Genomic DNA, 25,734 nt, shown 5'->3' on the forward strand with positions numbered 1-25,734 from the left:
AAAATATTGGGCAGACTAGATGAGCTCACCCAGTCTGCAGGAGTCAATGCGAAGGCACAGAACTACAAGGAATACAATATTGTGGGTGTTTGCGTTTTTAACTGTGTTTAAAGCCCTCCATATTGGTCTGCTTTAAGGAATGGGTTTGAAAAATAGTAAGAATTCATAATATGGAAAAGGAAATTTATATTATAGTAAGCATGATTTTAAGTTTGAGTGTTTTGAAACTGGGATTATTTTTGTCAGAAATGGCAGTGACATGTCAGTATATGATGATAGCTGCGAGAACTGTTGCTTTATGTCAGAAACAACCTGAAGGCACACAACAACATGTTTGATACATACAAAACTCTATATGCTTCAATAAATTATTTAAAAGATATTTGTTTGCTTCCTTTATTTGGCTCACAGGCCATCAGCTCTGGCCCTGACTGGCCACACCATCTTGTGAAGCAACCACTTCAACACAAAATAGGCCAACAATGTACCAATGCGCTATAGATTCTACAGCAGCGCAAACCTGTTTGCATGAGGGAGCCATTGTCTCTTCAGAGTTTCACACCAGCCTTGGAAAAAATCTTGCAAAGTTCTCTCACCTGGGCAGGAGGCAACACCTCAAACGTTTCATACACCTGTTCAGGCAGGTAAGATCCAGCTTTCTAGATGTTATCAAACTGCAACTCACGGCATTCTTAGCCACAGGATATGGCTGTTGGGACCTGAAAATGCAACCTCTGGAGGGTGGCCCAATTCTCAACCTGTACTGAAGGTCAGAAGTGGCCAACAGGTGGCAGGCAGAAGAACCCCAAACTCTAGGACACAGGCCTGCTATCCTTTTGAAACAAGGCTCCTGCCACTGTTGAGTTTCAGACCTCTCTCTCAAAACATCCTGCTTTCATGTGCCCATGTTGCGGCCAGCGCAACCATTTAAAGAGTGGAGAAACTATTCTGAGAAGAGTCCTTGCAGCTCCAATTGAGCAGAAGGTGCCCAAGTCTCCTGAGTACCGTGGGAGTCCTAAGAGAACAACACAAGACTGTTTGGAGGAGAGGAAGATGGGACCCTCAATGCTCCAGAAAGGGTGCCTTCTTTGCTTTCAGCCATAGATGAGAATGGGAGGAGGAACACTTTCCTCTGTATACAAAGGAAATAATTTCTGCCCTAAGTGTGGCTGTCTACTTCCCTAGAAACAGAAAGAAGAACTGGTAGATTCAGCTGGTTTTGGGGGATCAGGAGGACAGCAAAAGCAGGGAAGAGGAGGCCCCAGAATCCATACTGTCCTCATGACTCAAGGTCCTGATGACCATTGGGTCCCTGGGTCTCACTCAAAATGTCCTCTTGGCTCTCTGGTACCATAAAAGGGTAATCTGAAACCAGGTGTAGGGCAGGTTTCTCAAGACCTTCACAATGGCCCTTGGCTAGGAACGCTGGAGGGACTCCGAGACAAGATCCACTCTCTGCTTGGGTAGAAAGTGACCCAAACCCTCTTGGGAGAGTGCTGCTACCAGGAGGGCTCTGCTCCAGGTTCGAGGGCTCTTCTGAGCTGCTAAATGAGCTTCCCAAATTCTGTTCCTGTGGGGTTTCTGCAGCAACGTGGGCATCCAACCTAGTGGGTCCATGGACACATTTTGCAGCTGTAGCAGATGTTTCCACTTCTTCTGAGGGAGAGGTGTGTCCAGGGACATTCTCTCCCATGCTGCCACTGCTGCACTGCTGCAGGTCTTCCCCTTCTGGCCCTGCCAAGTAGGAGTCTTTCAGGTCTCCACTATAGGTCTCCACAGCCTCTGCAGTCCTGCCAACCTCAGAGCATTCTGGGCTATTGTGAGCAACTGGTTCACCATCTTCATGGTCAGGAATCTCCCCTGCCTCTGGCCCAGGCTCCGCTACTTGTGTTCCAGCTTGGCTTCCGGGATTCTCGGGGTTGGCCAAGGGTTTGACCGGCTGGTGGCAAAGAGGGCAGGTGTCCTGTACATAGAACCATTTACGTAAACAAGCCCCATGGAAAAAATGGCCGCACTGCATGACCACAGCGAGGGTCATCTCCTGCAAGAGGCAGAAGGAGAAGACAGTTAGGGGAGAAGGGCAGGGTGGAGTCATCAACTGCTAGTAGACGGAGGCTGGGGCTCAGTGGTGGAGTTTTATTTGGCACATGGAAGGTCAAGACCCATGAGTACTTCTGGTTAAAGGAGAACAGGGGATGGGAGATTCCCCCTCACCCACAGAGGTCAAAGCAAGTCTCCCTTATCTGAAAAGACTGGTACCAGAATTGTTTTGGATTTTGGAATTTTCCAGATTTTGGAATATTTTTGTGTTTGTTGTATTGCCTTCAAGTTGCTTCCAATTGATAGTGACCCTAAGGCGACCCTATCACAGGATTTTCTTGGCAAGTTTTTTCAGAGAGGGTTTATCATTGCCATTCTCTGAGGCTGAGAGAGTTTGACTTGCCCAAGGCCACCCAGTGAAACCCAAGTGTCCAAGTGAGGAATTTAACCCTGGTCCCCAGAGTCATAGTCCAACATTCAAACCATTATTAATACATAATGGGATATCTTGGAGATGGGACCCAAGCGTAAACATGAAATTCATATACACCTTATAAATATAGCCAGAAGATAAATTTATACATAATATTTCTAATAATTTTGTGCATGAAACCAAGTTTTGGTATATCTCAGTCACTTATGTGGACAATTTTGGAGTATTTCCGATTTTGGAATTCTGGATAAGGGAGACTCAACCTGTATTTCATTTGTATGCTGCTTTTCTCCTAGAGAGGGACCCAAGGCTGCTCCCAAAGAGAAATCAATTAAAAAACTTAACAATAATGTTTAAAAACAATTAAAAATCACTGTATCAAGACAGCACAAAATCATTTTAAAATCACACAGAATAAACACATACATCTCACTTAGAAGCCTTCCTGCTTATACATTATAAGGCTGTTTAAACAAAAAGGTCTTTGCTTGCCAATGAAGACAGATCAAGGAGGGGGCTAGCCTAGCTGCTTAAGGAAAGGGGCTTTCAAATGGTGTCACTTGTATAAAAGGCCCTTTCCCATGTCCTCTTCAAATGAGCCTGTGATGGTAGCGGGACCAAAAGAATGCTCTTTGCTGTGAATCTTAAGACCCTGGGAGGTTCATATATGGAGATATGGGCCTGTTACAGACAGGCCAAAATAAAGCTGCTTCGAGTCACTTTGGAGGTATGGTATTTCAATGATGCATAACTCCTACAAGTCCAAATGGCGTCCTGACGCGGTTTTATTTTGGCCTGTCTGTAACAGGCCATGGTCTTCTAGATAGTCTGGACCTATATGGCTTTATAGGTCATCACCTTTGTGCTCCAGAAGGCATGTATACAGTGGGCCCTTGGTATCCACTGGGGTTTGGTTCCAGGCTCGCTGGAACCAAGTATCGCTGGGGTTTGGTATCCCCCCAACACCAAAATTTGTGGATGCTCAAGTCCCATCATACACAATGGGGTAATAAAATACTGTCCCTTGTATAAAATAGCAAAATCAAGGTTTGCTTTATCTAGTTTATTTTTTTGAATACTGAAAGCTGTGGGTGGAGGTAGTTTATGTATTTTCCTGCGAAGTGTCACACCCAGACACCTCCAGGAGTGCCGTTTGTCAAAATGTGGGCAATTGCCCCCAATTGTTTTTGGAGGAGAGGACTCAGGCTGGGGTGCCTGGTGGGCTGATAGAAGACTCGGGGGGGGGGGGGCACTCTTGCAGACCCTCCAGTAAACCCAAATATTATTATTTTCTGCCATAATTTCTCAAAATGGTGACAAGAAGTAGCACTGAGACACTTCCTGACACCATTTTCAGAAGGGCTACAGAAGCAAATTGAGGTATTTGAAGGCAGGACAAGACTATGGGGTTCTGTGGCTGGGGTGGATCCTTTCACGTTCGGGAGACTATCTGTGGAATTTCAGGGAACAAAATGCTTAAAAATTGTGCTGATATTTCTTTTAAAAATTGAGGGAGTTGCAGGGTTTTTTCTTTCTTTCAGAAGCCACAAAAGATGGGCCTGCACCTTACTGGGATAAGATTAGAGTTACTGGGGACAGGATGCGGATTAACAGCAACAACAATTATTATTCCACCCAAACTCCCCGAAGACAGGTCTAGAAGAGGGCAGGTGATTACATCTTGGTGGTGCTCACCTGGAAACAAATGGCACACACATCATCATGGTTCTCCAGCTGTTCTCTGGTGGCCCCTGGCAGCAAGCTGATCTTCTTGGCTGCCTCTCGGCGGAGCAGAAAACTCTTCCAGCCTGATTGGGCCCTCAGCCATACGTTGAAGTAGCAGTGAATGATGATGACTGAGGCTCCCATCCAGCTCCACTCCCCAAAGATGGACTCCCAGGAGCCATAGGCCACCACACAAACGGCCACCAGAAACTCCAGCACTCGGCTGATGGCATTGACGTAGTATATGATCTCGTCCATCTTCTCCATTGGGGTGTCCTGGAAGAGCTCGATGATGAAGAGGCCGTAGATGAAGAGAGTCCCCATAACCTATGAGGGAGAGGAAGAGAAGGAGTGTGGTTACCCTCCAATCATGTTGGCTGATCTCAGCCTCTGAGGTACATTGCCTCTAGCAGTGGAGGTTCTAGTGAGCCATCTAGAAAGGACTACCTTCTCAAGCTTTTTCCCTCTATAATTTTGAGGGTGGGGGAGAATTACTTCTTTTGGACTATAGGTCCCAGAATCCCTACATCTAGTTTTCTGATGAATTTCCTTGAGAAGCATGCTGGCTGGAAGACTTCTGGGAGCTGTAGCCTGCCCCCCCCCCCGACCAAAAATTAAAAAATATTCAAGGTAATTCTTCCAAGCTCTGGTTCCATGAATTCCACTAAACTTCAGGAACCTCTGCTCCCCCATTCCACAGCAAAAAAAAGGGGGGGGGGGAAGGAAGAACTTTTTGCTTTGAACTTAAACTTTTGTAACAGTTCAGTATCGGCTGGGTCTTATAGGGCACTGACATAGTAGATATCTGAAAGCATTGGGGTGCTAAGGAGAAAGTAGAGACAGGAAAAGGAAAAACCAGAAGGTACCTGCAGTGAGGTCAGCATGCAGCTTGAGACAAGGATCAGGAGCCAGAAGTCCATGTGGAAGAAATGGGCAATCTTATAGGCCATGAAACCAGGGAAAACCAAAAGGAAGAGACACATGCTGACCCCACGGAAGTGCTTCCAGAAACTCCTGAAAGGAAAGGGAAGTGGCAGTTGGACAACTTGCAGGCATGGCTCTTGAATAAAGGTGGACGTAAACATTAAAGCGGGAGAGAGCAAAGTGAAGCTTATGGATTTCATAAGGTCCCTCAGGGGTCAAAAATACCCTCCCCCCAAAGTACCCCAAAATGATACCTAGGGAATGTGGAAAGCATTTCCATCATGTCTGGAACCTTGATAGACCCCTCCAGAGGTCAAAATGAAATTATGCAAAATTTTAGTTTGCCTAAAAATGCCCTCCAGCTTGCTCCATCCTCAGTATCCCTTCAAATATTTAAACATGGCTATCATGTCCTCTCTTAACCTTCTCATCTCCTGGCTAAACATACCTAGTTTCCTATGCCATTCCTCACAGGGCTGCCTTTGTTGTTTTGTGAGGCCTAAGAGATCCTTGGCTGAGAATTCTAAATGCCCTTCCCCAAACTGCAAATCCCGCGATTCCACAGGAGGCAGCTGTAGTTGTAAAAGTGCAACAGCACCATAACAGTGTAGAATCATAGAATCATAGAGTTGAAAGAGACCGCAAGGGCCATCCCTGCCATGCAGAAAATCCAGATCAAAGCATCCCCAAAAGATGGCCATCCAGTCTCCGTTTGAAGACCTCCAAGGAGGGAGACTCCACCACACTCCTAGGAAGTGTGTTCCACTGTCGAACAGCATGGTATTGTCACAGATCACATGGAGACTTGCAAAAATTGGAGAACCTGATCCTGCCTTGACTGAGCCTCCTCCTGGCAGCTGATCAAAATGACCTGAATAGACTAGAAAGGTGGGCCACAGCTAACAAAATGAACTTCAACAGTGAAAAATGAAAGGTACTTCACTTAGGGCAGAAAAAGAAAATGCACAGATATAGGATGGGGGACACCTGGCTGAACGAGACTACATATGAAAGGGATCTGGGAGTCCAAGTAGACCACAAGTTGGACGTGAGTCAACAGTGCGATGCAGCAGCTAAAAAGGCCAATGCAATTTTAGGCTGCATCAATAAAAGTAGTGTCTAGATCAAGAGAAGTAATAGTGCCACTGTATTCTGTTCTGGTCAGGCCCCACCTGGAATACTGCGTCCAGTTCTGGGCACCACAATTTAAAAAGGATGTTGAAAAACTGGAACGTGTCCAAAGGAGGGCGACTAAAATGGTGAAAGGTCTGGAAACCATGTCCTATGAGGAACAACTTAAGGAACTGGGGATGTTGAGCCTGGAGAAGAAAAGATTAAGAGGTGATATGATAGCCCTGTTTAAATACTTGAAGGGATGTCATACTGAGGAGGGAGCTGACTTGTTGTGAAACTACAGGACAAGAGATTCCATTTCAAAAACATTAGGAGGAACTTCCTGTGCAGTTAAGGGCTGTTGGACAAGTGGACAGACCTGTCTTGGCAGAGTGGTGGAGCTCCTTCTTTGGAGCTCTCCAATAGAGGCTGGATGGCCTATCGTGTCCAATGGCTGCTTTGTCTGGGCAAGTTCCTGCATGGCAGAAGGGCGGTGGGACTGGATCAGGGCCTCGAGGGTGTCTCTTTCCAGCTCTTCTTCTTTTTTTTTTTTTTTTTTTATAGGGCTCTATGTAACAACTGAAACACGTCGAAAGGATTCCCAATGGCCTGGATCACACTAGAACAGAGAACTGCAGTCCAAAGAAAAATCAGAAGAAGACAGAATGGGACAGAGGTAGCCTATGAAAGGACAAGAAAAGATCCTAACGTGTAAACGCATTGAGCACATATAAACACTTGGACTCATCCATACTACCATCATATTGCCTCATCACTGTGTACGAAATGTGAGAGCTGGAACAGAGTGGGTAAGAAAGAAAATCCATTCACTTGGGGATGTGGGGGCTGGCCGACAGACGTGCTGACGGACTCCGTGCGACGCACGCCCAAAAGACCCCGATGGCCCTGAGACGCAACGATCAACGCCAGAGACTCCCCCTGGAAGGCCATGGTGGACCTAAACTGAGGATCTCTCATACCGTTTGGCCAACATCATGACGAGGATGCGAACCTCCTTGGAACAACGACCAAGGCTAGCGAAAAGGTGGTCGGGCACGTAGGAAACCGACGAAGCACCACCGCATGCTAGATCGACGCCCTGGACCAGTCCGAAGGAGCGGCTATCGTGTATCGGCTTGCAGGACCCTGAGTCAGAGCGCAGTGGAGGACACACGGGGGTCCTTGGAGAGCTAGTCTTACCCACAGGGTCACCATGAAAACTTGACCATCAACTCGAGGGCCGTTACACAACAGCACACAAGAAATGGACGACACCACACACACCCCTGTTTTATGTAGAGCGCAATTGGAGCCTATAGCTGAAACTAATGAAAGAAGTTGACAAGCATGAGCTTGTCCGAGACCTTCAGGGCTACCGTCCTCAGATGCCATTGGTGGAGTGGAAGCCAAGCCCAGACATTCATGATGCCATTATAAATCCTTTGTGTGTGGAAATTGAAGTGGCAGGTTCCTAGTTTTACAGGAAAGTTCATCCGCCAAACCACAAGTCCCTCAGGCAGATGGATGAAGAAAGACCTTTAGGTTTCCTTACTCACTACACACGCATTCATACACTAAATCACCTGACCCCCATCCTCGCGCATAGGGGGGCCCTACATTCATCTCTTCCCCTACACAAGGCCAGTCCCATTGCAAAACTGGATCGGGCCAGTTCATCTCCCATACAAGCCCAGTTTCCTACGGCCATCGTTAAATTTGGCTGCAACTTCATTTCCATACACAAAGCATTTGCATTTGGATTGGCATCCTCACATACCAATGAGCATATATATGTCTGTGCCAGGCATCCATCCCACCAAATGCATCTGAGGAAGTAGGCTGAAGTTACAGAAAGCTCATGCTACGATTTCTTTCTTTCACTTAGTCTTGGAGGTGCACAAGATCTCTCCCACCTACGCGAAATCCACACTTGGGTTTAAACAGAGGCTGGATGGGCAATGGCAGTGCTTTGACTGGATGACGGTGGGGCCAACATGGCATCACGGGGGACCTAAGGAGAGGAGACCACCACGGTAACCCGCCTTTTGGCAGTCATTTGCTTCCCTCTAAATGCCTTGAAGAGAAGATTGGGAGTGGGCTGGAGCCCCATCGGGAGAAGAAATGGAATGGAGGCCCGCCAAGCATATTAAGTAAATTAACATTTTCAATTTTTAATTCTTTAAAGCATTTTTGATATTTTTTTAAAAAATTTAACAAATTCTTTAAAAACCCTCACATTTTAACCAAACCTTCACCATGTAGAACCCACTTAGGTGTGCGTACGATATTGTAATTTAAAGGTATGGGTTTTAATTTTGCTAGTTGTTTATAGCTCAACAACTCAGTCGTGCCCTCCATCATTAGCGGCTTGGGCTGTTTGCGGATTGATTCTATGCACGTATTTAGTAATATGTTGTCCTTGGAAGCATCTCGGTCCTACTTTAAGCAAAAGTCGCACCTGAAGGCCCTAGAGCATTCCGAGAAAGCAAACACTGCTGCTAGGCATTGTTTAAGCCTCCTCCAGTGCAATTCTCTATGCTCAGCGGTCAAGTGTCTGGCAGAATCATTGGCCAGAGAATGCACTGGAGGCCCTAGAGATTTCCTAGAGAGGGGGTGTTATCATCAGGTATATTTGGGGGTTGTTCTGACATCCACGGGGGATCCTGTTCCCACCAACCCCAGCGGATGTGGAGGGTATGCAGTGTCATGTAGCATTACATCCAGTAGTTATATGGGAATAACTTAGTGTGGAATAACAGCCATTACTACAGGAGTCTGTGTGGTGTGACATGGGAGGTGGTGGTGGTGGGGGTGTTGGGGGGTGTGGGGGGGGGTGTGTTTGGGGGTGGGTGGTGTTGGGGTGGGGGGGGTGTTTGGGTTGGGGTGGGGGGGTGGTGGGGTGGGGGGTGGGGGTTGGGTGGGGGGGGTTTGTGTGGGGGGGGGGGGGTAGGAGGCAAGGTCAATGGGGGGGGTGAGCACCATGAATTCCCACAACAGGTGATGCCCCCCACCCTAGTGATGTCACCTGCTCGGGGGTCTTTTCCAATTTCTGAGGAATTGCTATTAAAAAACCGACTATAACTGGCTTTGGGGGAGTTGGGGGGCCCCAAATGGCAGACCATCGGGGTGTATTATTATTATTTTTTTTTTTTTTTTATTATTTATGAGTATTAACTATTGAGTATTTATAATGGAGCCCCTTCGACCAAAGGATGCCAGGACAATGGTCTAATCTGCCACTGCAGAAATAATGGATTGAGGCCATTTTGAACTGCCATGGCTGCAGTTGCTATGGAATTCTGGGATTTTTCTTTTTAGAATTGTAGTATCATAAAGACTGCCTAGAGTTGGAGGAGGCCGCAAGTGGCCACCCAAGTCCAACCCTATTCTGCCATGCCGAGAATAACGCCATCCAAGACAAGCCCCTCCCTGTGAAAGATGGGCCATCCAGTCACCAAAGAAGGGAAACTCCACCACCCTCTCCAGAGGAGCAAAACAGCGTACAATGTGGATGAGGTCGGGAACCCCAGGTGGTGCCCACCCTGTGAGGAGCAAACCTCGAGGTTGCTGGGTATGTTTAGCCTAGAGAAGGAGAATGGTTAAGAGGTGATGATGAGTAAAAAGGCGCCTGTTTAAGTAGTTTAACAGGAGTGGGTCCACATTGAGGACTGGCGCAAGCTTGTTTCTGTTCGGCTCCAATACGGACCCCACGCAGAATGGCTGCAAACTGCAGAAAAAAGCAATTCCATCTGCACAAATTAGGAAGAACTTGCTGACAGACAGAGCTGTTCTCAACAAATGGAAAGATGAGGCTGCCTTGGAGAGTGGTGGAAAGTCTGCTCTTGGGGGTTGTTAAACGAGGGGCTGGATGGCCCATTTCTCAGGGTGCTTTGATATGGTCATCCTTCCTGCATGGCAGAAGAAGGCATATGCACTGAACAGGTTCCCATGCGGTCTTTTCCAACTACACGATTAGCGTGTATAAAAAATGTAAGCCTAGAGAACTCCCAACATTTGTTCTTTTTCTTTCTCCTTCTCACCCCCATCATGTGTAAACACCTTGTGCCTGATGAAGACGCCAAAACAGAAGCTCGAAAATCCTCCGCATCCATGTATTTTGGTGGCATTTTGGTTGGCCAATAAAGGTATGCACTGTTTGTGGCGGAGTTTGGGTGTTATTGTCGATTTAAAACACACACTGTTCAGGTATGGTGGGCCCCCTAGTGGTCAAACCCTGGCATTGCAGTCACTGACTGACACTTGCCAAGGCTTGCAGAAAGTGCTAGCTTGTCTAGACTCCCTTCTCCATGCGTTTGGCCTGCAGAGAAAAAAGAGGTTAGGCTTCCAGGATTTCCCCAACCCTTCTTCTTTCCATTTGGACCACAAACTAGTGCTGTAAGTTTCCAGAGGCAAGAGGCAACTGCTGGGAGTTTGGAATGCAACTGACCCCAGAAGATGAATTTGTCCATCTTGTAATATTGTCTTGCTTGCAAACTGAACCCATTTATCCCCAAAGGCCCTTTTCTAATTTAAGGCTCGATTATGACCATACTTTTGCAGATAACAAGGGGTTGCGGTTAAGATGGGCTAGCCATAGGCCAAATGTGTGCACAATATATGTATCCACCACGCAGCCCTCTGATTTCATGAAACAACATCCTGACAGAAGTGTGTTCTCGTGAACAGATGAAAAAGTAACGATCGTGTTGAACTATCTCCCAAAGCTTCCTGGCTTTCATGAATCTGGCAGGAAGAGAGCCCCTTCCAGCTCCCCACAACCCCACATGGTGGTCTAAATCAACACTAATTCTTTAACGCATAGGGAACCACTCCAATATATTAACTAGGGGCAATTTAATGCAGTTTGACCACCAAACTGAGGCAGAGAAACACTACTTGGTAATTTAACTAACAAGTGTTTTCACAGCTCTGAATTGTGTTTGAGCCCCAGTCCAACTGTCCTGACTGTGTGTACAGTGCCAACACAAGTAGCAATCCATAGTGAATAGTCTCCACATCCTGGCCTAGTGATAGTAGACTCAAATCAATTGACTGGGACCTTAAATGGAGACTCGAGTCGCTTTGCCACTGACTTGACCACAAACAACACACTGCACTTGACTTGAGACGTATGTATTTTTTCGTGTAAAAAGCTGGCCCCACCAGACCTGTGAGATTTGACTTGACAAGTATCTTGCACAGTCCGACCAAGACGCAAACCATGAGAGCTGAAGGTAGCGAACGTGACTTGAGACTTAGACATAAAAGACCTTGAATTGTGTCCTGTTGGTCAAATCATCTTGATGTTCTGAATTTGGGTCTGTTGCCCATTCCATCTTGGTATTCTTCCAGTCTCGTTCTTTTTCTCATGGGTGTGTATGCCATGCATGCCCACATCGGAATATCCAAGCTGCTCTGTTAGCTGCGAACCTTGCAAATTACAGTTCTCAGTGCGGCATCGCAATAAGTGTGAGTCGGCCACAACCAGCATTACATGGAACAACATGAATCAGTGAAAAAGCAAGAGAGGAAACTAAAGACTGCAAACAAAAACCCCATCATAACACACAGGGACGATCGCTCAAGTACAGGGGGGGCCCCTGTAATATCTGCCGGGGTTTGCGTTCCAGGACCTCCCATGGATAACAAAATCCAAGGATGCTCAAGTCCCATAAAAGCACAATGGCATCAGCAAAATGGTGTCCCCTATAAAAAATGGGCAAAATCACGAGTTTGCTTTTGGAATAGATTTCAATGCCATGGATGCTTGAATCCCAGGATACAAAAAATCCGTGGATACAAGAGGGTCGACTGGTATACCAAGCCAATTGTAAAGCAACGCAAGCGACAAATGCCATTCCTCTCAAACAACTGGAGCATGCAATGAGGTATTGGATTCCAAAACTTACTTGAAAAGTGAAGTTGAACGTGCTGGAAGTAAACAGAGATGATCCAGCAGGTCCTGACACATAGGAAAGTGCATTTCTGTAGCATGCCACAGAAGTATCATCCCCTCTGCACACCAGGGATAGAAATTTAAAAATCCCCAGACACTCTAATGTAGTTGAAGCGCAGTGGGTTAGTCACCTGCTACACAAGACACAAGCTGCAACACAAATGTTGTAGTGTAGAATCTGATGTGCGATTCTGTTCTGAGGCATCGCCAAATGAGGGACTGTAGATCAATTGCACTAAATGAGTAATTCCCCTAAAGTGATGGCAATGGAAAGATCCAGGGGGACAGTGAGGGAAAGGGGCAGCAGGGGAAGTGTGTTTTTGCCAGTCCAAATGGGATTGATATTCAAAGAAAGACAAAGGGAAACCAGCAGCCTTTATGTTATTAATGTTTAGGGAGTCTGAGCAGTATACCTCTGGAGTGTATTAGCTGGAGATTTTGGGCCACTGTACTCTGAAGAAGTTAACTTTCTGAGCGTTGTAGAACAGCAAGCAAGGCTAGATGCTGGAAGATTTCAGGGCACTGTATGTCCTGCAATGTATGAGCATGGCGAGACTTTGGGCCACTGTACATCTGAAAAATTAACTTTTCTCAGCCCAGGGAAGGCTAGATGGTGCCAATGGTTTAACACGAGTGGCAAATTACTGAAGCATCCCCATAGAAGGCACACCCACAAGGTCAGTCCCAGCCCACAACAAATGCACCCCTATCATAGTCCGCAATATGGAGAGGCACTTTGTGGCCTCCATGCCAGACTGGACTCGGGGAAGAAAAAACCATGTGGTTCGCCCACCGTTTCCAAGAATTGTCTTCCACCCAGCAAGTCGGTGGTCCCAAGGGACGCATTAGCAAATGGGAGAGAACTCCTCAGGGTGGTCCCTGTTAGATGCCAGGGAGAAGGCAGAAAAGAGAAATAACTGCCCCATGGGAAAAGATGCGTTATGCAACCATCGCGCCAGACTGCCATACCCATCAAATCAACTGCACTGGGAGCCTTTGATGGATGGAGCTGGGTAGGAGCGGCAGGGAGTTTACTGATGGCCCCATGGCGGGAAGGCAACAGATTGCCCCAACCTCTGGTCAAAGGAGAGACATCAGCTGGCAGGGGCCAACCGTGATTGAAAATTCAAAGATATAGCTGTGCCAGTCTGCAAAATCAGTTTGCAAAAGAGCTCTTGATCAGCACCTTGGAGACTAACTGGAAGAAAGAAGTTGGCAGCATGAGCTGTTCCTAGAAGTCAGCATTTGGTGGACGGGGAAAATCGCAGTGGACAGAGCTACAAGTATGATATTGCTGCTACAAGTCTAGAAATTTAGGTTAAAAAAATCGACCGCCCGAAAAACTGAGTCAAACTTACCATGGGTCAATGTAAAGTAATGTAAATTTTAAAAAACAACACACGCACACACACATCGTGAAAGGCCACAGAGTTTAATCTGCCCTGGACAGCACTGACCCACTTTCTCACTCTCTCATCCATCCAGCCTTTTAGTATGGTGCACAAATAGTTAGTCTGCTGGAATTTGTGTAAGTCTCCTTGGGCATTGCTTGCCTTTACTCGTCCTTTACATCCTTCATTAACATGTGCTTACATTTTACCCTTCAACGTTCATCCATCAGGTCCATATCAAAAATCCATTAAGTTAGGCCCCCAAACCCTGCCCTCGATTTATACCATGCGGAGTATAGTTGAGTATTTACGGTATTATTAGTGCGTGGGAATGTCAATTCAATTCCACAATGCTTTGTGGTGGAAATGAACGTGGCAAGTCCCAGTGTTTAAAAAACCGTGGTGGACAAAGGCAGGTGGACGAGCTGTAGCCGGTAGGTGGGGAATGAAGAAAATGGATGAGTGGGGAAAAGCAGGAGAGCGGCATGGCATGGAGCAGGCCAAGGGCATCCCTCAAAGGATGGGGGGCTTAGACAGTGTTGACAAGGGCAGTAGTGTGTCAGGAAACCTAGTTATCTTTGTTCAACCACGTGTGCTTGAGGCACTGTAGGTCTGTGGATGAATTCCACATCGCAATGTTATACGATGGCATATACAGGTCTTGTCCCTGGCTTGTCACTCCACCAGAATTGCATGCTGAAAGTTCAGACTGCAAGTCCTGCGAACAGCTCATGCTGCCGTCTTCTCTCCTGTTCAGCTCATCTGCAAAGGTGGTTACCCAAGCATGGCTGGACTCATGCATCCACACGCTAAAAATATAATTAAATGGAAGTTGGTTATGTCCAAATTAATGCCCTACGTTTGGTAACTACACATTCATTTCCTCTCTTGTGTCATTGGAACAGCAAGGAGAGGTGTGCCAAATGTTTAAGACAATGAAAAAAAATGGATCCATCAGTCAGCCTTTCTAAGGCGTTTAGCTACATGCAACGGGCTCCATGTTGTTGATTTTTCTTGTGTATCCCGATGCCCTCAACAAGGCAGGTCCAGTTCAAAAAGATGCATGGAAAGGGCCTTCTTCATAGCCGCACACATTAGCGCTGGAACTCCCCCTTTTTTTTTTTCCAAAAGAACCAGCAGCTGGCTCGCATACTTTTCAATTTCTGGTAGGACAGCTAAGACAGATTCAGTCAACCTCCTGATAATGCCATGGAATTCTTTATCCACTTGGGACAAATATCCAAGGACATAATTCCAAAAAGTAAACCTCATTTTGACTATTTTGTATAAGGGAACAACCATTGCACTATACCCATTGTATTTCAATGGGGAACTTGCAGCATCCATGCATTTTTGGTATTCACAGCAGGGTCCTTGGATCCAAACCCCAAGCAGATGCCCATAGCACTAGCACGACAGTGCCCCTCCACATTCCACTGGGGTTAGGGGTGACAAGCTGGCCCCCATGAAATGTGGAAAAAAGCAAATTAAAAACAAACACATTTTGTTCCAAGCTGAGAGAACACCTCTCTAGGAACCCTCCTGGCTCCAGCGTTAACTCTGTGGTGCAAACCATCTGCCAGAAATTTATCACCAGAAATCCGTGCTGGAGGACCCAACAAATGCTTACTGACAGTGTTTGCTTCGTAGGTATGTCTTCGTTCGCTCCCGCAGAACGCTATGGTCAGCCTCTGGTACCAGTGGCCCTGGAGTGGAGGAACTAGGTTCCCAAAGAGAACATATTAGTCAAAGCCAAAACTAATCAAATCTGCAAAGTCAAAGCTGCAAACATGGAAGGCCAGCTGTATTTCACTGGGCTTTTGGTCCTTGAAATTGTCAAGCTGTTTTGAATGAATGGTTTTAAATTATTTTCAAGGATACTTGCAGTGTACTTTAAGATGTTTTTTGACAGGACATTTATGCATTCTAAATAACCACCACTAAACACCAACTAGGGTCCCTGGCAAGCTGAAGGGAATACCCCAGTGCTTTAAATAAATAAGTAACTCTCTGTCTATCTCAGTCTATCCATTTACCAGACTGGCTGGGCCTTCGTCTCAGCACTTTGCAGGAACTGCAAGCCCATTCAGTTCTGTGTCCACTACAATCTTTTATTTGATGATGTTTTATAGCCCCTCTTTTCCTACTCTGATGGAACTCAAGGAATGGGCATGCACTTATTCATTTGATGCATCTAGATGCAGACCTTGGGGGTCAGGCTGTTTGGACAGTTGACCATTCCAAAGTCCAGATCCACCCTGAACACTTGGGGCAGGCTATAAACCTACTGATAAATGCACACTTACCCTTTGTTCTATAAGGGTGGGGGAAAGGGGGACAAACCAATCACAAATCAAATGAAAAATCACTGTGGACTCAAAACTAAATAGGCTAGCAATCCACCTAGTGGCAAGGACCTGCTAAGATCATAGACCATACAGTGCATCTAAATTGCAGAATGAATGCCGTTTGACACTCTTTAACTGCCAAAGCTCACATGTTATCATGGGATTTGGAGTTGGTGAGACATTTAGCCTTGTTGTCAGGACTCTGTTGCCACCATACACATAAATCCCGGTTTTCATAGATGCAGCCATGATGTTAAAGCAGTGTCAAACTCCATTAATTCTGCAGTGCGGCAACAGGACTGACCACAGCACTAACTAAGCTAACACATAGATTAGCCTTTCCAAATTCTGCAACCAATGATGAGAACAACAATGACTTACATGCACCACAGAAGGGCTGAGGAGTCGGCAGAATTTGGAAACTTGCATTCTTCATGGAAAGAATGAGATACCTGATAGCACATCTGAGCCATTCCAGACTCCAGAATCATCAATGAGAAACCTTCCTTGCATCTATCTTCCAACTGCATTATTCAAGACTGGAGTCTGGGCTTCAAGCCAAATCATCATCATGGCCTGGCTTGTGTTTTAATTCCACTCTCTTGAGGCTCATGTCTTCCTTACACTGTCTTTTATAACAATAATAAAAAAAAAAACATTCCAAAAGAAAGTGAGTGTGTTGGGGAGATTGCTAAAAATGGGTCCTTGCTCCTCTGAAGTGGAATTGTGGTTTTGCTCCCTACCAGGAGACTTGCCTCAATTGGCAGACAGGAAGGCAGCCTTCTCCAGTTGGGAACCCTCTGATATTTTCGACTTTAGCACCTGTCACTCCCCAGTAAGGAAATGAAGTCTAAGAATCTGGGAGGCACCCTATTGGGAAAAGATTAGAGTGGTGTAGTCATTGCAGTGTTGGACTAGAACTCTGGAAGACCAGGATTCGAACCCCGGCTTAGCAATGGAAACACTCCTGGGCGGCCATGGGCAACTTTACCCAAACTCAGCTTCCAGAGGAAGACAACGGCCTTCTCCAAAGAAATCTGGCCAAGAAAGCCCTAGGAGGGGTTATCATAATCAGTCAACTTGAAGGCATAAGAAGGATCCAGAATCCCCCAGCAAGCATGACCACTACTAATTAGGGATCCTGGGATATGTAGTCTGAAAATGAGGCTTATCTGCAAACATATTGGGCAGGACTAGATGAGCTCACCCCGTCTGCCGGAGTCAATGCGAAGGCACCAGAACTACAAGGACTACATATTGTGGGTGTTTGCGTTTTTAACTGTTGTTAAAGCCCTCCATATGGTCTGCTTTAAGGAATGGGTTTGAAAAATAGTAAGAATTCATAATATGGAAAAGGAAATTATATTATAGTAAGCATGATTTTAAGTTTGAGTGTTTTGAAACTGGGATTATTTTTGTCAGAAATGGCAGTGACCATGTCAGTATACTGATTGCTAGCTGCGAGACAAACTGTTGCTTTATGTCTAGAAACAACCTGAAGGCACACCAACAACATGTTGATACATACAAAACTCTATATGCTTCAATAAATTATTTAAAAGATATTTGTTGCTCTCCTTTATTTGGCTCACCGGCCATCAGCTCTGGCCCTGACTGGCCACACCATCTTGTGAAGCAACCCACTTCAACACAAAATAGGCCACCAATGTACCAATGCGCTCTAGATTCTACAGCGACGCACAACCTGTTGCATGAGGGAGCCATTGTCTCTTCAGAGTTCACACCAGCCTTGGAAAAATCTTGCAAAGTTCCTCACCCTGGGCAGGAGGCAAACACCTCAAACGTTTCATACACCTGTTCGGCAGGTAAGCCTCAGCTTTCTAGATGTTATCAAAACGCAAACTCACGGCATTCTTAGCCACAGGATATGGCTGTTGACCTGAAAATGCAACTCTGGAGGGTGGCCCAATCTCAACCTGTACTGAAGGTCAGAAGTGGCCAACAGGTGGCACGGCAGAAGACACCCAAACTCTAGGACACAGGCCTGCTATCCTGTTTGAAACAACGGCTCCTGCCACTGGTGAGTTTCAGACCTCTCTCTCAAAAACATCCTGCTTTCTGTGCCCATGTTGCGGGCCAGCGAACCCATTTAAAGAGTGGGAAACATATTCTGAGAAGAGTTCCTTTGCCAGCTCCAATTGCGCAGAAGGTGGCCACAGTCTCCTGAGTACCGTGGGAGTCCTAAGAGAACAAACACAAGGACTGTTTGGAGGAGAGGAAGATGGGACCCTCCAATGCTCCAGAAAGGGTGCCTTCTTTGCTTTCAGCCATAGATGAGGAATGGGGAGGAGGAACACTTTCCTCTGTATACAAAGGAAATAATTTCTGCCCTAAGTGTGGCTGTCTCACTTCCCTAGAAACAGAAAGAAGAAACTGGTAGATCAGCTGGTTTTGGGGGATCAGGAGGACCAGCAAAAGCAGGGAAGATGGAGGCCCCAGAATCCATACTGTCCTCATGACTCAAGGTCCTGATGACCATTGGGTCCCTGGTCTCACTCAAAATGTCCTCTTGGCTCTCTGGTACCATAAAAGGGTAACTGAAACCAGGTGTAGGGCAGGTTTCTCAAGACCTTCACAATGGCCCTTGGCTAGGAACGCTGGAGGGACTCCGAGACAAGTCCATCTCTGCTTGGGTAGAAGTGACCCAACCCTCTTGGGAGAGTGCTGCTACCAGGAGGGCTCTGCTCCAGGTTCGAGGGCTCTTCTGAGCGCTAATGAGCTCCCCAAATTCTGTTTCTGTGGGGTTTTCTGCAGCCACGTGGGCATCCAACCTAGTGGGTCATGGACACATTTTGCAGCTGTAGCAGATTTTTCCACTTCTCTGAGGGGAGGTGTGTCCAGGGACATTCTCTCCCTGCTGCCACTGCTGCACTGCTGCAGGTCTTCCCCTCTGGCCCTGCCAAGTAGGAGTCTTTCAGGTCTCCACTATAGGTCTCCACAGCCTCTGCAGTCCTGCCAACCTCAGAGCATTCTGGGCTATTGTGAGCAACTGGTTCGCCATCTTCATGGTCAGGAATCTCCCCTGCCTCTGGCCCAGGCTCCGCTACTTGTGTTCCAGCTTGGCTTCCGGGATTCTCGGGGTTGGCACGGGTTTGACCGGCTGGTGGCAAAGAGGGCAGGTGTCCTGTACATAGAACCATTTACGTAAACAAGCCATGGAAAAAATGGCCGCACTGCATGACCACGCGAGGGTCATCTCCTGCAAGAGGCAGAAGGAGAAGACAGTTAGGGGAGAAGGGCAGGGTGGAGTCATCACTGCTAGACGGAGGCTGGGGCTCAGTGGTGGAGTTTATTTGGCACATGGAGTCAAGACCCATGAGTACTTCTGGTTAAAAGTGAAAAGGGGATGGGAGATTCCCCCTCACCACAGAGGTCAAAGCAAGCATTTCATTTCATTATTGACAGGCTGAGGTCTCCCTTATCTGAAAAGACTGGTACCAGATTGTTTTGGATTTTGGAATTTTCCAGATTTTGGAATTTTTTGGTTGTTGTATTGCCTTCAAGTTGTTCCAATTGATAGTGACCCTAAGGCGACCCTATCACAGGATTTTCTTGGCAAGTTTTTTCAGAGAGGTTTTCATTGCCATTCTCTGAGGCTGAGAGAGTTGACTTGCCCAAGGCACCCAGTGAAACCCAGTGTCCAAGTGAGGAATTTAACCCTGGTCCCCAGATCATAGTCCAACATTCAAACCATTATTAATCAATAATGGGATATCTTGGAGATGGGACCCAAGCGTAAACATGAAATTCTATACACCTTATAATATAGCCAGAAGATAAATTTATCATAATATTTCTAATAATTTTGTGCATGAAACCACAAGTTTTGGTATATCTCAGTCACTTATGTGGACAATTTTGGGAGTTTCCGATTTTGGAATTCTGGATAAGGGGACTCAACCTGTATTTCATTTGTTGCTGCTTTTCTCCTAGGAGGGACCCAAGGCTGCTCCCAAAGAGAAATCAATAAAAAACTAAACATAATTGTTTAAAAAACAATTAAAAATCACTGTATCAAGACAGCACCAAAATCATTTTAAAATCACACAGAATAAACACCTCATCTCACTTAGAAGCCTTCCTGCTATCATTATAAGTGTTTAAACAAAAAGGTCTTTGCTTGCCAATGAGAGCAGATCAAGGGGGGGCTAGCCTAGCTGCTTAAGGGAAGGGGCTTTCAAATGGTGTCACTTGTATAAAAGGCCCTTTCCATGTCCTCTTCAAATGGAGCCTGTGGAGGTAGCGGGACCCAAGAATGCTCTTTGCTGTGAATCTTAAGACCCTGGGAGGTTCATATTGGAGATTTGGGCCTGTTACAGACAGGCCAAAATAAAGCTGCTTCGAGTCACTTTGGAGGTATGGAATTTCAATGATGCATAACTCCTACAAGTCCAAAAGCCCCACTAAAGCTGCACTCCAGTCCTTAGGACTGGAGCGTGGCTTTGGTGCGGCTTTTGGATTCTTAGAACACATGCATCATTGAAATACCATACCTCCAAAGTGACTCGAAGCAGCTTTATTTTGGCCTGTCTGTAACAGGCCATGGTCTCTCGATAGGCTGGACCTATATGGCTTTATAGGTCATCACCTTTGTGCTCCAGAAGGCATGTATACAGTGGGCCCTTGGTATCCACTTGGGTTTGGTTCCCGGCTCGCTGGAACCAAGTATCGCTGGGGTTTGGTATCCCCCCAACACCAATTTGTGGATGCTCAAGTCCCATCATACACAATGGGGTAATAAAATACTGTCCCTTGTATAAAAATAGCAAAATCAAGGTTTGCTTTATCTAGTTTATTTTTTGATACTGAAAGCTGTGGGTTGAGGTAGTTTATGTATTTTCCTGCGAAGTGTCACACCCAGACACCTCCAGGAGTGCCGTTTGTCAAAATGTGGGCAATTGCCCCCAATTGTTTTGGAGGAGAGGACTCAGGCTGGGGTGCCTGGTGGGCTGATAGAAGACTCGGGGGGGGGGGGGGACTCTTGCCAGACCCTCCAGTAAACCCAAATATTATTATTTTGCCATAATTTCTCAAAATGGTGACAAGAAGTAGCACTGGCACTCCTGACACCATTTTCAGAAGGGCACACAGAAGCAATTGGGTATTTGAAGGCAGGACCAAGACTATGGGGTTCTGTGGCTGGGGTGGATCCTTTCACGTTCGGGAGACTATCTGTGGGAATTTCAGGGAACAAATGCTTAAAATTGTGCTGATATTTCTTTTAAAAAGTGAGGGAGTTGCCGGGTTTTTCTTCTTTACCGAAGCCACAAACAGAGGGCCTCACCTTCGGAAACCATGTCCTATGAGGAACAACTTAAGGAACTGGGGATGTTGAGCCTGGAGAAGAAAAGATTAAGAGGTGATATGATAGCCCTGTTTAAATACTTGAAGGGATGTCATACTGAGGAGGGAGCTGACTTGTTTTCTGCTGCTCCAGAGTCTAGGACCCAGAGCAATGGATGCAAGCTACAGGAAAAGAGATTCCACCTCAACATTAGGAAGAACTTCCTGACAGTAAGGGCTGTTCCTCAGTGGAACACACTCCCTCGAAGAGTAGTGGAATCTCCCTCCTTGGAGGTCTTTAAGTAGAGGCTGGATGGCCATCTGTCGGGGAAGCTTTGACTGAGAATTCCTGCATGGTAGGGGGGTTGGACTGGATGGCCCTTGTGGTCTTTTCCAACTCTATGATTCTATAGTCCTGCAGGGGCAGCCCCTGTAGGCCTCATCACTATCCTGACCCTGTGAATGACTGGAGGGGTAGGAAAGCTAGATTTCTGGGGCTGTGTAATGCTTTGGGAACCAATAAGTGTTTGTAGAAAGGAATTCTTGGTACTGCCTTGCTGGTAAACCATGGAGACAAGGGGCTTTGAGGTACCAATCCCTGTGGAGGGGGCAGAGGGCACAACAACTGTTCTCAGCAACACTGCTCTCAATCCTCCCTTATCCATGGGTGAAGGGGAATATGGTCACCTGTTCCGTGAAGCCCCCAGGCCCAGCACGATGGGGTCGGCTATTTCGATCATGGACTGCAAGGTGGAGGTCACCACAATGAAAAGGATGATGCTGAGGAGGAAGGTCCTCTGGAGGAGCTGAAGGTCTAGCAGGCCTGTCTGCAAAGCCAGCAGTAGCAAGGTCACCCCTTCAGTCACACCCCTGCAAGGTAGAAGAGGGAAGTGGTAGGTAGGGGAGCACAGAGATGCCCGGAGAAGGGGAGGGAAAAAACAATGGCCAAGTGGCAGGCAGAGCTGGAGAATGAAAGTGCATGCAATATAGATGTTTATGGGAGGCTTTATGATTCTCTCTTGAAGTGGGAGGCACACAGTACTCCAGATGCTGTTGGATTTGTTGTGGCTGTGTGTATTCAAGTTGTTTCTGACTTATGGTGGCCCTAAGGCAAACCTATCATGGAATTTTCTGGAGCTGAGAGTGTGTGACTTGCCCAAAGTCACCCAGTGGGTTTCAATAGTCAAACGGAGAATCGAACCCTGATCTCCAGTGCTCAAAACACTACACTACACTGGCTCTCTTGTTGTTAGATTGCAAAAAGTCAGACATTTTAGCAGTGCCAGAATGAAACACGTTCCACAACCCTGGTGCCAGGTGGAGAAAGCTTTGCCTCGCTTCTTCCCACAGTGTTTTGCCCATCCCCAGTGGGACACAAAGGAAGGCTCCTCCTACAGATCTCAATCCTTGGACAGGTATATGTAGGGAGAGGTACTCCTTCAAGCATCATGTGTTTTAAATTAAACCTGGGACCATCTGCTTGCATAAAAAATGTGCTGGCACTCAGCTACAACTCTTCTTTTTAGCATTTCTAGAACATTTCTGGGTTCCCTGTATGACAAATGAGTGTTCCTGCCATCTGATTGCAAGGTGAAGGACAAGACAAGTCCTCAAGCCACTCAGTAAATTCATGGCACAAGTCAAGAGTTCAGTCTGGGAGTTTCTGGCCCATCTTGGAGAGAATAAGACCATGCTGCTCTCACCTGTGCATCACATTGCCATTCTGAAAGGCGCCGTAGCCTGCCAGGTAGAACTTGCACAACTTGAGAAGTCCCAGGGCCAGGTAGGAGATGGTGAATGTCAGCCCGACGAGGGAGTAAGGTGTGCTGCAGCACTCCGCCACACTGCGAAAGGAGAAAAAAACCTTTGAACTCTGGATCATACCAAATTCAATCATCTAATCTTTCTATCTTGTCCCATACATTTCAGCATGATCTCTTGCAGGTCAAGGGCAGCTCTTGATGGTAGGGTCCAAACCATAGCTCAAGTGGTTGAGGGTAGAAAATATCTGTGTGAACTGATAATGACTAAGTCCCTGTTGCCCTACAGTGGCAGCAGGAAGCAGCCTCAGTGGCCCCTTTTGTTCCCTATTTATCACAGCAATAACTAGCAAGCAACTGCAATATTTAAGTACAGAAGCAGAGATTGGGAGACAAAGACATTACTATCCAACAGGGATGACATGAGGAGCTGAAAGGTCGAAGAATACAACCCAGATGGTAAAATGTCTGGAAAGCAAGTTCTGGGACAGGGGAATAGAGTATCTTGGAAGGTGGGAGACTCTTTTTCATTGGGGGTTTTCAAACAAAGGTTTCATTTGGGATCCTTGCATTTGCAGGGGGTTGGGCTGGTTGATCCTTGGAATCTGCCCACATTAACAATTTCAGGATACTATGACCAGTGAAGATGTTGCTTGTTGCCCCAACCCATCACCTTTGCTCTGCCCCTGCCACCCCCTTTCTACCTGCTGAGGAAGACGAAGATCAACCCCTGGTGGGATAAAAGGTTTCCAGAAGAGGAAGAAGCCAAGGCGTAAATCTGCAGGGTGAACAAAGCCAGCCAGAAGACCAGGAACAAGAGTGGGACGGCCAGCTGCCTCCAGAGTGACATTCCCAGTGTGACCAGATGGTATACCTCCAGTGCCTGGAACACAACAAGAGGCCAGAGGAGAACACACCCATTAAGCCTGGCATGCATGCACTGAAGGTTGTTTTGTGTTTAATTGCCATGGGGTACTGGGCCTAAATACTCTAAAAGCACCAGATCCTGTCTGATCTTGGAAGATAAGCAGGGTCAGCTCTGGTTAGTACCTGGATGGGAGACTGCCAATGTATCCCAGGCGCTGCAGGCTGTTTCAAAGGAAGGAATGGGCAAAACTACCTCTGAGGATTCCCTGCCTAAGAAAACCTATGAAATTATTGTGGTTGTCATAGGTTGGCAGGCAACTTGAACATACAGTGGACCCTTCCCATCTGCAGAGCATGCATGCACTGAATAATAATAATAATAATAATAATAATAAGCCATTATCAATTCACAATACGTCACAATTACAATTAGATAAAATCAGCTCATATAATAACACATCTCTTAAAAACAACAAATCACAATACAATTTAAAAAAGAGAACATCCTGAGTAGTAGATATACATTTGAATGTTTTTTGGTTTTTTGTTTTGTTTTGTTTTAAATTTGCCATGTACTAAATATTCTAAAGGCATCATATGCTGTCCAATCTTGGAAGCAAAGCAGGGTACAGCACCAATGAATATCGGGCTGAAGACAATGGCCGGTTACAGACCGGCACTTAAGTGCGTATTCGTCACGCACTAGGGTTACGAAAGGGCGGTGCTTCTGCACCGCCCTAACCCTAGTGCGTGACGAACACGCACTAAACGGCGGCGGCCCTTCCGCACGGTCGCCGCCGTGAACGTCATGGCCGCGCCGCCTTTAGACAGGCCGGCGCGTCCATGACGTAGTAGCTCCGCGCCAGGGCGCTTAGTGCGCCCTGGAAACGGAGCAGGAAGGAGCTCCGTTTCGGAGCTCCTTCCAGGTTTAGTCCGCTGGGAGCAGCCTTCAACGGCTGTGCCCAGCGGACTAAACGATAAAGGGGCTAAGCGGGCCCTTTCTCTGCTCCCCGCCACCGCGGGGTGTCCTTGGGGCTTGAAACCCCAGGGACACACCCTTTTTCAGGCTGCAGGGAAGCAGCCTTTGCCGCTTCCCCGCAGCCCGAAAAAGCAGCGGATCAGGGCCCTAGTGGCTGCCGTTCTGGCCGTGAGGCCCCGCTCCGGCAGGGAAAGGGGCGGGCCAGACCGCCCCAAATGGGCGGTCTGTAAACTGCCTATATTTCAGAGGAACAGGCAAAAAAAACAACTCTTGAGTAATCCTTAAGAAAAACCTTGAAGTCAATAGGATTGTCATAAGTTGACAGATGACTTAAAGCACGGGGTAGGCAACCTATGGGCTGCGGGCCGAATCTGGCCCGGCAAGGCCTTGGGACCGGCCCCAGCCTGGTCCTGCCACGATTGCCGCCGGGGCCTTGGCCTCTCGCGCGAGGGGGCGCGGGAGGGCAATTGACTATAGAAGCCTCAGAAACATGCATTTTATACATTTTTTAAAAAATCAACAAATTTTTTCATGTGTCCTCCATTTTTTTTAAAGTGTCCTCCATTTGAAAATTTGTCCTACATTTGTCCCGGTTTGTTTGTTTATTTAATTTTTTTTAAAATTACTTTATTTTTTGCCTCCGGCCCCCCAGTTGTCTAAGGGACAGCAACCCGGCCCCCGGCTCAAAAAGGTTGCCTACCCCTTAAAGGCACAAACAGTGTCCAATCTGCAGAGGTTTAGTTTCAGGATCCGTCTCAGCCTCCAGGATGGCAAAAAACACAGATGGCCATGCCCCATATTATTCAGTGATGGCAATGAGTGTGTTTGTATCCACACACTGAAGTTGAATAATATGGGGTGTGGTGATCCACAGGTGGTCAAATCTGCAGATCG

At 46.8% G+C, this 25,734-nt stretch overlaps 1 protein-coding gene across 2 annotated transcripts in view; it reads right to left on the reverse strand.

The window, feature by feature from the left end:
* Nucleotides 1-368: 368 nt before the first annotated feature.
* LOC121931843 (RING finger protein 145-like) overlaps nucleotides 369-25,734 on the reverse strand; it is a 32,155-nt gene continuing 6,789 nt past the window's right edge. For both annotated transcript variants that reach the window (XM_042469926.1, XM_042469927.1), the window contains 6 exons: nucleotides 23,699-23,877; nucleotides 22,938-23,078; nucleotides 21,922-22,104; nucleotides 5,065-5,212; nucleotides 4,169-4,525; nucleotides 369-2,041 (listed from right to left, as the gene is read on the reverse strand). In XM_042469926.1, coding sequence (XP_042325860.1) covers nucleotides 1,280-2,041; nucleotides 4,169-4,525; nucleotides 5,065-5,212; nucleotides 21,922-22,104; nucleotides 22,938-23,078; nucleotides 23,699-23,877 — 1,770 coding nt within the window. In that variant the 3' untranslated portion in view covers nucleotides 369-1,279. The remainder of the gene's footprint in view (nucleotides 2,042-4,168; nucleotides 4,526-5,064; nucleotides 5,213-21,921; nucleotides 22,105-22,937; nucleotides 23,079-23,698; nucleotides 23,878-25,734) is intronic.

Source organism: Sceloporus undulatus, chromosome 5 (assembly GCF_019175285.1).
Source record: "Sceloporus undulatus isolate JIND9_A2432 ecotype Alabama chromosome 5, SceUnd_v1.1, whole genome shotgun sequence".
Lineage (NCBI taxonomy): Eukaryota > Metazoa > Chordata > Lepidosauria > Squamata > Phrynosomatidae > Sceloporus > Sceloporus undulatus.